An 11,367-nucleotide genomic window follows, 5' to 3' on the forward strand; every position below is an offset into this window, starting at 1 on the left:
AATACTGATGTAAAAAGAGACAGTGGTGTGAGTTTAATTGGAATCTGATCATAGATCACAATTGAGATCTGGATCTGTGAATGTGGACACAGCAAAATAAGAGTGGGCTGCTCTGTCAGACTCTCTTCTGCTTGTGGCCATTATGTCAATGCTTTTCACGTACCTGACCTGCCCTGTTCATACTTCACAATGTATTCATCCATTTGAAATCATATTTGTGAATGGTGATTTCTTCATAATTATGTGTGTTTGTAAGATTTGTACATGGCTAGTTTTCTCAAAATGACTGCAGATTTTTTTTTTATTTCAATTGACATATGTCAATTTCCACATGGTCAGTTTTAATGAAAAAATGCATCATTGTCAATTTCCCCAGCTTCATGGTTGCTCATACTTCACTCAAAGCCAGTACACTTTTGAAGCATGAATATACAATTAAATAACAAAGGTTTGGCTAAAGTAGGAATAGTATAATAAGAGAAGCTTTTAAAATCACAGTAGCTCACTAGAACCAAAACGTTATCTAATGTGGATGAGCTGCATCTCAATTATACACATCAGCTTGTAACATGTTGCCTTTTTTTTTCCACATGCAATCGAGCAAGCTATCATGATCAAAAAGGTTTTATGCTATTATCACATAGACAACTGGTGTTCCCAATTTTATTTGTTAATTTAAGCATTTACTTGCTGATTCATTGTCTGTCTGAAAAGGCTCAAAGTGCTTCCATCTAGATCATATCAAAAAGTCTCATCATTGTTATTTATCTTCAAAACCTAAAGATTTACATTGCTATCAAGTTAAGAGTAAAAAGTGATTTGACTACCAGCCTTGGAAATTACAACAGTGAAATGTTTTAACCAGTAAGAACTGGAAAAATGAATTATTAACTGTCTTTGCTGTCACTTCAGCCTTAGATGGTTGACTAGAGAGAACATGATTCCATTAGTGAAGGGATATTTTTCTAAATGTAATTTGTTTTCCAAAAAGAACACCCAAATACCTGAAATAAAATGGCTTGATATGTATAATTTACAGGGTTATTAAACCCATTATCAGCAGCAAGGTGTTTGCATCCACATACATTTAATTTGATAATTTCTACCTTTTTTTTTTTTTCTGGAAAATGTATCTGTCACTCTGACAAATTATTTTTTCTTAATAACCATAAATATTATTTCCATATGTGTTTGAAATCTTGTCAGAAGATAGTGGGCATCAGTAGTCAAGACAGTAACATTTTTGTATTTAACTGTGTCAAAATATTCCAGAAATGATTGACATGAATAATATGCCTTGTAGAGATTCCAGGTTTAAGTCTTTTGTGTGCTAGTAAAGTTATGTTCTTTCCAGTAATATGTCTGGTAGGCCTGGGGCTGGTGGTCTTCTTCTTCAGCTTCCTGTTGTCGATATTTCGCTCCAAATACCATGGCTACCCATACAGGTAATCTCTCATTAAAATTTCATCTTATACATTTTAATAGATTTGTATAAGTTTAAGAACAGCTTCCAGGTAAACAATCTTTAATTTTTATCACGAAGTCTATGGGAAATGGAAGAAGCAGGAAGAAAGGTGACTAATTTAAGCAAACCAAAAAGGGCGGGAAAGCTAATGTTGTTAACTTAGCTGTTAATGCAGAACAGTTAAATGGGTCTGAGCATATTGTCATGGTTTAACCCCAGCCAGCAACTAAGTACCATGCAGCTGCTCACTCACTCCCCCCATCCCCTGGTGGGAAGGGCAGGAGAATCAGAAAAAAGGTATGACCCATGGGTTGAAATAAGAACAGTTTAATAATTGATTTTTTTTAAAATGATAACAACAAAAATAATTTTACTGAAGAGGAGAGGGAGACAGAGAAATAAAACCCAAGGGAAAAAGAACAAACAAGTGATGGACAGCACAACTGCTCACCACCCACTGACCAATGCCGAGCCAGTCCCCCAGCAGCGATCAGTGGCCCCCAGCCAACTCCCCCAGTTTATATACTGAGCATGGCGTTCTACAGTATGGAATATCCCTCTGGCTAGTTCAGGTCAGCTGTCCTGGCTCTGCTCCAGCCCAGCTTCTCATTCATCTCCTCGCTGGCAGAGGATGTGAAAGTTGAAAAGTCCTTCATTTAGAGCAAGCTCTACTCAGCAACAACTAAACCATCAGTGTGTTATCAACGTTATTCTCATACTAAATCCAAAACGCAGCACTGTAGCAGCTACTAAGAAGAAAATTAACTCTATCCTAGCTGAAACCAGCTGACATGTTGCATATGAAGTGCCTCATGAAAAAGTCAAAAGAAAACATGTGCTTGAGTTTATAAACCTTTATCAGATATTGATTTGTGTGTCTTATGTACATCTTAGTTACAAAGAAAAGGCACAAAACCACAAACCAGTACAGTAAGCTGTGATTTATCACTAAAAGTATATATACCTCTTCTTTTGTCAGCTATACCAGAAAGAAAAGAAAGGGTTATAGTCTTTCTTAGTTATAGGTACAGATGTCAATCAAACAGTTATAATTTGTCTGACAAATGCAAAAAGTAGAAAGATAGTAAAAAAAATACAGTTCTTGTCTTTTGTAGGTGGATGCTTTCAGCTGGGAGGTCACCTTCAAGGGGCAATCTAGCCTTCTGATTCACATCTTCTTGCTGATCTGTTACACACTTTTTAGTAGCCTGTCAGGAACAGATGGCCCATAGCATTTTCTTGTGATCCTGGTACCATTTTTAGATGTACATGAAAAAGCCTAGCTAGAGGAAAAGAAAAGGTGCAATTAAGCAAATCTTCAGTGCTATAGTGATGATGGACAAGGCTACTGAGGTAAAAGGAATACAGTGACATTTCCCCAGTTGTCAGGTTTGTGGAACAAAAAAGAGACCTGTTGATTTTTCTCTCCCAAAGCTTTGGTTTGTAGAATGGCTAAATATTTTTAATGAGGAAGACTACTTTTTCTGTTGTTCTGTTTTCCAGGATTAGCAATTTTGTTCCATTGACTTTTGATCCTATTTGAATCATAGAATCATTAAGCTGGAAAAGACCTTGAGATCATCAGGTCCAACTGTTAACCCAGGACTGCCAAGTCCATCACTAAAGTGTGCCCTGAGCACTGCATCTATGTGTTTTTAAAATACCTACAGGGATGGTGATTCCATCACCTCCCTGGGCAGCCTGTTCTGATGCTTCACCACCCTTTCCATGATTTTTTTTTTTCCCCTAATATCCAATCTAAACCTCCCCTGGTGTAACTTGAGGCTGTTTCCTCTTGTCCTGTCCCTTGTTCTTCCCATTGCTTCAGTCTTTGCTTCTTGTTAACTATTTTCCCGTAGAGATCTGTATATGTATACAGGTATATAAATATGTATATACATGTATACAGTTGACATAGTCTTAACAGGCTATGCTAGCCTTTACAATAGAGATAATATGCGTGAATGCTGTTTTCTCCCCTCTGGTTGGCCACAGTACATTTGAAAAGGTGAGATTTTCCTTATCTCCAGTGAGGCTGGTTTCTGTAAACCAGTAGACTAATCCTTCACAGAATATTAATCTATCTTCCGATTACCATATAGTGAAGTGTAAGTGAATGACACCTGTGTTGCAATGTAGATACAGTATCTGGCACCATGAAATGTCAACTAATATATATGTAAGGGAAACATCAGTACAATAGATTCATAAAGCTCTATTTTGGAGTGAGAACAAAAGAACTGTATCTATTAATGTTAACAGTTCTATTGTTTTTACAGCCACTGTTAAAGAATCATATGAGGAATTCTTGTATAGTTTTTCTCAGATCCTTCTTACTGTTCTTTTCCATGACTAGGTGTTGTGAATAGTGCAGCAGACAGCTTTATATTCTGTGCTATGTTGCACTAGTAAGGGTTCAGCCTTGCAACACCAACTTCGATCTAACATTTGAGTTAATACATACATTTTTTGCTATTACTTTTTGCTGTGAGACTTTAGAACTATTTTCTTGCTTACTGAGCTTGGTCTCTTTATGCTGATTAATTGACATTTAGTTTAGATCAGCTCAGGTCAGATTTAGCCTTTAATAATATACTCAAGACAAGGAAACTCTTCACCTTGCAATATGCACAGTAGGTGTGCTGCTGCTTTTTACTCATTTCTGCTAAGGAAACAGGTTTTCAAAGGGCCAAATAATATCATATTGCAAGATTTCATCAGTATGGAGTTAGTAGTTTGCCATCTGGCCTGTCTGTATGGCCTCTCAGCATCCTCTCTGGAGACTACCTTCTAGCTCAAGTAACTTAGGGTGAAAGACAGGATCTGGTTTTCCTAAGTGTGAGTATTCTTACTTCCCATTAAGTGCTTAAGTGTTAAACTTAACAGAAGAAGGAATTACAAGCCTGAGCTGCAGATTGCAAGCTCACTCGAGAAGCACTGCCAAAGAATGTCAACGCATGGCCTGAGCTCACTTGCATCTTCTCATAACAAGTTTTCCAAAAGGAAAAAGTAGTTGTTCCATGCCATGCAATTTAACAGCTACTAAAGAAAGCCTGACAGTTGTACTGCTTCCGTTTTCAGTTCTTTCATCTTAGCAATGTTCTCATCACCTGTTAACAACAGGCTTATATGACTGCCAATTTCCAGATCTTGCCTGGCTTTTGTGAATGTTTGCACTAAGGTTTTTTGACTGCTGTGTGATACCTACTCTGTTACACAATACCATTGATGTTACTGCAGACCTAATTGCTCAGGTCTACTACCTATATTGTAGTATCACATACTTTAATGATTTATATAGAATTATAGATATATATATATAATGAGCTTTAAGAATCTTAATTTATGTAGGGTGTTTCCCTCTCTTCTTGCTAACCTGTTTGCTGTAAATTATAGGTGGGATGGATTTATTATTTTTTTTTATTCCCACACACACAATTGAACCTGTATTTAGTAATATATCAGATATTTTTTCTTTGGAGAGTCTATCAGAAGTTGGATTATTATTATATACAAAATTTGTAGATTTTGTGGTCCTCAGTGTCCAAGCTAAGAATAAAGGACCAAGAATTTAGGGCAGGGGGAAAAGGAACTTCTGAATTCTATTGAAGTTTAATTGCAAGAAATTTAGTTTGATATGCAATGCATGTGGAAAAGAAGTGCACCTATTAGTATGTTAAAGCTGGTGAAGAAAGAAATAAAAGAAATCCAGGTTAGTGCTGAAAAGAATGATTCTTCACAGTCCTGTTAAAATGAGATCGTGCTGCATCATGTTGATACTATGAAGGAATTATTAGATACATAAACTAAATTCTGTCTTAAGGAGCTAAGTAGATTCAATATCACAACTTACTCATCAGTAAGACTCATCAAGTAAATTAATAAAAGAATGAAACCTGTGGATGCAGAAATACATGAGAATCATTTAATAGCTGGCTAAGTGTTATATAGGTTTCTTTGATTTTTTTATAATGTTACTGCTGCTGCAGAAATAAGCAAGATCTTGCAGGTATACTTGGACTGTTGTAGATTCTTCATGTTTTCATGGGAATAAATTAATCATTCAATCCTCATTCAATGTAGAATTACAGGAAATCACCACCAGAACTGTTCCATTTGCTTTGCTATTATTAAATTTTACTTCCTAGTTTCCCAGACGTGTAATTTACTTTCCTGTTCCTTTCCAGTGTTCAAACTTTCACGTTTCTGTTGGTCTCCTGGGTAGCTCTGACCCCATTTTTTGTTGCATTCTTTTAAACAAACATACTATTGATTCTTTGACACTTCAGTGATCTCAACCGTGTCATCTTCATGACAATGCTATAGTGTTTCTTAAGAGAAGCCTCTTTGGTTTATGTGCGTATTTCTTAAAAAATTTAACAAAGTGAACATGGAAAACACTAAGGAGAACCAAGTGTGTAAGTTCTGTAATTTTCTCTTTCCCCCTTTAATTTAATATCCTGAATTTTAATTTTAGTCATATATTTTGATATACATTAATCTTTTTATCTGATTTCCTTGGGATCCTCCAAGGAATTCCACGTTCATAGCTTAAGATATGAAATAAGTCTGTCTTTTGTACTATCTTTGTCTTTGAAACTGTCATAGACTGATAGTTTCAAGGTGAAGCCTACAACCAGTCAAAGTCTATGTGATAAATTGTCCTCAGGCTAGTAAATCTTTGCCTTTAACAATACTAAGAAAAAAACCATACTAATGATCTGTCAGAAAAAAAAAAAAAAAGAATGTTTATGTTGGTGTGCCTAAAGCAACAATTAAAGAAAACTGAAATTGTTTTAATGCTATATGCACAATCTCAAGCATCAATTTCACTGTCATAATTATTTTTTTAAAAGTCAAATATACTAAATTGTTTCTGTTCTCTGGCATTGAACAACCAAATAAGCCCTCTATGTAGCAGCATGCATCCCTAATAAGTGAAACAGTAACAGAACCTGCCATACACCCTCTTTCCCTCCAGTGACCTCTATGTAGCAAAGATAAATCAAAACAGAGGTGAATAAACATAAAGCAGGAGTCAAAAACTGGAGAAAGACTGTAATTTCCTTTTCTAATGTGCATAGATAAAAGTACTGGGAATGCTGTTATTTTTTTGACCCTGCCATTGTCATTGTTAATTTCTGTGACACAGAAGGGTTTCCAGCGGAGTGCTAGGTAAGAGCACAGGTCTGTAAGTATGCTCTTTAGAGAGCATGTATGTAGGAAGGGACACTAACCTTTTGTTTACGTTTTTTCATCCACTTCAGACATTTTGCAATTAAGTTTTTAATTCTTCTTCCACAGAATTTTCTTCTTGAAGTCTGGGGTTAGGGGAAAAAAAAAAAAAGTTTAATAAGCTGGTAAAATACCCTTTTATTTTATTGTAAGATACAATAAAGCATTGGAATGGGAAAGGTGATGCAAAATGGAGGTCATCACAAAGGTTACCTACTGAGGCAGCACTGTCATGATGGATGAGCTAGCATGTAACAAATCTCTCTGCTATAGACATTTTTACCACAGCAGGGCATTTTCATGCCTCTACTAATCCACTTTTTTTTATGGGAACTAGATGAATTGTTTCATTTTGCTAAAACTTTCATTTTAATTGCTGTCATTAACTGTTGAAAGATAATGCAATAAATTTTATTTTTATATATATATATATACACACTATTAAACATTTTGCCTTTCATTATGCTTTCTGTACAAGGCAAGAGTGTTGATATGTCCAAGAAAATCTTTTTTGGAAGCTTCCTCAGCCCAATATTTAAACTGAATAAGGTATATGTTAAGTAGCACTCAAGTGATTGAGCAATAAAATTTCATTATATCAACACAGAACTCTGTCAACTAATACAGATGGGAATGACATGGATACTATTCTCAGCTATAAGCCAAAGCATGAACTCTTAAGTTAGCTTTGCTGTTCAGGAAAGAGGTTGGAGATCTCTCTGGAAACCTCACTTTAGAAAGTTTCAGTCCAAAAAGTACACAGATTATTAAAAAGAATGAGGGAGGATGGTAAGAACAAAACAGAAGACATCAGTACACTAGCACAGCATTGTATTACTGGGAATGTTAGGAATGTAAATATTTGTAACACTGGTTTCTTCAAGAGGACAGACAGAGAAAAGTCTTGCCCACTGTTTACTGATACTAAAAAAAGTTTCTCAGCTATATATATTTTTTTTTTTAGCAGCTTTGGCTGAAGCATTAACTGATCTCTGTTGGTTTTTTCTGCTTTATTTTCTGGGTAAAACTTTTAGCACAGTTTTATTATCATTGACACATCCAATTGTGCTTTCAAATCTATGTTTTATCATTTGCAGTTGTTTTAATATGAATTTAAATTATTTGAGCAGCTAAAAATTTGAAGTTTTTATATAAGTTTTCATTAACTAGCTTGCATTAAGTAGCTTTTAAAAGGATTTTTTTGGTACCTGCAGTTGAGTGTTTTGTTGTCAGATTCTTCTTTATAGCTATTGCATTTAGGTATTATGGAAAAAAGTAATGTGAAGAGTTTGTAGTTATACCTACTATATACTGTAGTTATAACCAGCCTTCTGAACTATGCATTGGTGGAATGGAAGATACATATCCTGTATTGACTAGCAGGGAAAATGAACTAATCTTCAAGAAAGTATGATAAATAAAAGATGCCTTATTTTCTTGAAAAAAACCCATAGCTGTTAAGTCAGACATGAAGTATTCATTCATTGATTAGAGAAAAACTTTGTCAATGAATGCAAGAAGAACAGACAAATTGCAAGATGCCCCAGAGCCTGAAAATTCCTGGCATTAACTATATACACCATATAAGAAATATCTACCCTCATTATAATTAAATTCGTTTCAGTAAAGAAATCCTATATAATATTGAGCAATTTAAATGCAAGTGAATAAAATGAAATAGTTCTTTATTGGAAATATAAAATATTGGTAAGTAGAACAAATAGTATTTGCAGACATATAAAATCAAATTTATTGATAAATGTGAGCACTGCTAACAACTATTCAGATGTTCTGTGTTGAATTCATGCATAATTAAATTGATTCACCTTAAGTTTATGAACTGGTAAATCTACTTCTGATAAAATTCACATTCAGGTCTATAGTGCTCAACAGGCTACTTTCTTTAAAACAGCAGAAATCTGGATTATTTTAAAAGACAGGAAAACAATAATATAGAGTTTTCAAAATAAAGCATCTTCCATTTAGCATTTTCTATAGTACATCTCTTAACACGACTAGAGACAGTGTTCTTCAGCAGAGAAGCTGCCCATTGAAATGGAAATCAAAACAGCTCTGTCTCCTCTGTTCATCTGAGCCATCCAACAGCACACTGAATTCATAGGTATCCACAGACTTCCACATTCCTCTTTGTGAAGCGTCCCTGTTCTGTGCTGGTTTCTAGCACTCTAAAGAATGGGAGATCTGAATTTCAGGTGTCTGGCCCCATAACAGATCTCTTAAGGGTGCGTGTCTTCCTGTGGCAGTTTGCATGCTTTCCTAGGAGTAGGACCTTCATTCTGTGACTTCTGCCATTAAGAATGCCTCTTTTTATGTTTATAGCTTTCTCGTAAGGCTTACAGTTTACCATTTACTCCTACCTATGCTACCCATTTCCAGCTAGGTAATGTCAGTTTGGCCATCCTTTCCTGTTCTGCTTTCCCCTGCTTTGCATAAGGTGACATGGTTTCTTTTTAATTTCTGCAAATCTACCCCAACAGATGTCCAACTTGGTATTCTAGATTTTTCAGAACCGCTGCCCAGCTCCTCACCCCCTTTCTTTTTTGGCTGCTCTCTAGTTTATGATTTTTATGGTGTTTGGGCTTTTTGAGGCTTTTTTCTTCTTTGTTTATCTAGCCTCTTAAGCTTGTTTTATAACTTGTCTATAACTTCCAGTGTTTACCTTATCCATATTCTGTATCATGTCTCAGCTGCTAAAGATGCAGTTCACTTGTAGGCAGAAAGTGAGGAACAATAGCTACAGTAGTAGCATGTTTATCCAAAATAACACTGCCCGCTTTGTATTTCCTCACAGTTTTATCATTCAATCATTCACCCCTCCTGAGCCTATCAATGCTACCTGCCTGATTATTGTAATCGCCAGCCATTACCACTCTTCCCCCAAACTTTGCTACCAGTATTCCTCTCTCTTCTCCTCTCTGTTCCTTCCCTATACGTGGTGTTATACATCTATCCTAGCTTTTCCCTTTCAATAATCACCCTCCAGCATCCAGCCAGTTGCCATCTGTTTTGCCATGGTTTGTATGTCTTGCCTAATGAGCTTGTCAGCTTTTTGCAGCAGGGAACATCTTTATACTGATACAGTCTTTTAAGCTTATGGTACTTGTACTTGTATTTTGTAATGATTAATTAATTATGTCATTAATAGAAAAGTGATGGAATTACTACAAGTGCATGCTAGAGTACACTGCATACCTGTAAGAAGATGAAAGTTCTTCCTTCCATGTGAAGCTAGAGGCAGTGCAGAAACCCCCCCTCCATTCAGTAGTTGGTTGCTTTTGCATTTGGACAGTTAACTTGGTCTATAGTTGTGCATAAGTCTCTCTGTGTTCCCATCTCCTGATTTATGAGATAACACTTCTTTGTTAAGGTACTTAGAAAGCTGTGGCACACAATATATATCTACTTTTTAAAAAATACAGCGTCGCGTTCCAGGGGTAAAGGAACAGCAGTATCAACTGAGACTTCTTAATTTATTAAAATATTAAGAGTTTGGAAGACTGCAACCCTACAGAGCCTTGCCACGTCCTCTACCCTCCCCCCTCTGGGACCACTTCAACAGTAAAAGAAATACATTTTCAATAAATCTGAAATGTCTCCTGAGAGAGATAGTTCTCACTTTAAGCAGTACGAGCAGATGCAGAACTTGATTAAAGAGAACAGATGATTGAAGTGCATTTTGCTTTTTAATTTTTTAAATAGGCAAATTTAAGTTTCAGTCACTCAGGTTTTATTTGATAACTTTCATGCTTGCTTAGTAATTACTAAATGGGATATAAAAACTTAAAAATTATTACACAAATGTCAAATGACTTTTCAAATGAATGTTTTGAAGTCCTTGTTTATTGTTTTCAAATAATTGCAATACTATACTCTGTATGCATTTTTCAGCATTTAATCATGTTTTTTTTTTTTTTCTTTTCAGCTTCTTAATTAAATGAATTCAAGAGGGATTCATTTAGAGCTGCTTACCATGAAGATAAGCTATAACTGATACTATCTTCCCACCAATGTTACATGTATTCAAGAATCTTTTGTTGGTTCATCTGTTTTTGTGATAATTTATATAGTATGCTGATAGAGAAATGAGTGCAGTTCTATGCAATGAATATGTAATTTATAGAAACATATAGTAAGCATCTCGTTGGGAAGCGCTAAAAAGTTATGAATATAGTGTACTCAAGAATTTAAATAAATTTCATTATAATGGGCTTCTGTTTAAGGCTTCCTCATTAACTTTTTGGGCTTCTGTTTAAGGCTTCCTCATTAACTTTTGTACATGAATCCAAAGGGTATTGCTAAGATTTTTCACCTAAAGCTTGTTATAAGGTTTTGAGATATCTTTTAGAACTGAACAAAGTATCATTGGTTCTTTAACTACTCTTAGGAAAATCTGCAGGGTGGAAACTGTAATTTAATGCACCTTGCCATCACTTTGCCTCGAAACAGTATACGTATATATAGTTGCTGATCACCTCAGACATGCTAAACCATTAATATAAAATTTTATTCTATATATTTTCATCCTGGATTTCATCTTTTCCTGGCTCAGCAGTATTCAGAGTACATACACTGCCAGTTCATCTCTCTCTCATGCCAAAGGAGGAAATTCAAAACGGTTTGTGGAATCTTGGAGACAAGAAGGCTTA

At 35.4% G+C, this 11,367-nt stretch overlaps 1 protein-coding gene across 2 annotated transcripts in view; it reads left to right on the forward strand.

Annotated features, from left to right (window-relative positions):
• Nucleotides 1-10,929, forward strand: part of TUSC3 (tumor suppressor candidate 3) — a 138,069-nt gene extending 127,140 nt beyond the window's left edge. For both annotated transcript variants that reach the window (XM_055797818.1, XM_055797817.1), the window contains exons 9-10: nt 1,355-1,445; nt 10,644-10,929. In XM_055797818.1, coding sequence (XP_055653793.1) covers nt 1,355-1,445; nt 10,644-10,659 — 107 coding nt within the window. In that variant the 3' untranslated portion in view covers nt 10,660-10,929. The remainder of the gene's footprint in view (nt 1-1,354; nt 1,446-10,643) is intronic.
• Nucleotides 10,930-11,367: the final 438 nt, after the last annotated feature.

This window comes from Falco peregrinus, chromosome 2, assembly GCF_023634155.1.
Source record: "Falco peregrinus isolate bFalPer1 chromosome 2, bFalPer1.pri, whole genome shotgun sequence".
Classification (NCBI taxonomy): Eukaryota; Metazoa; Chordata; class Aves; order Falconiformes; family Falconidae; genus Falco; species Falco peregrinus.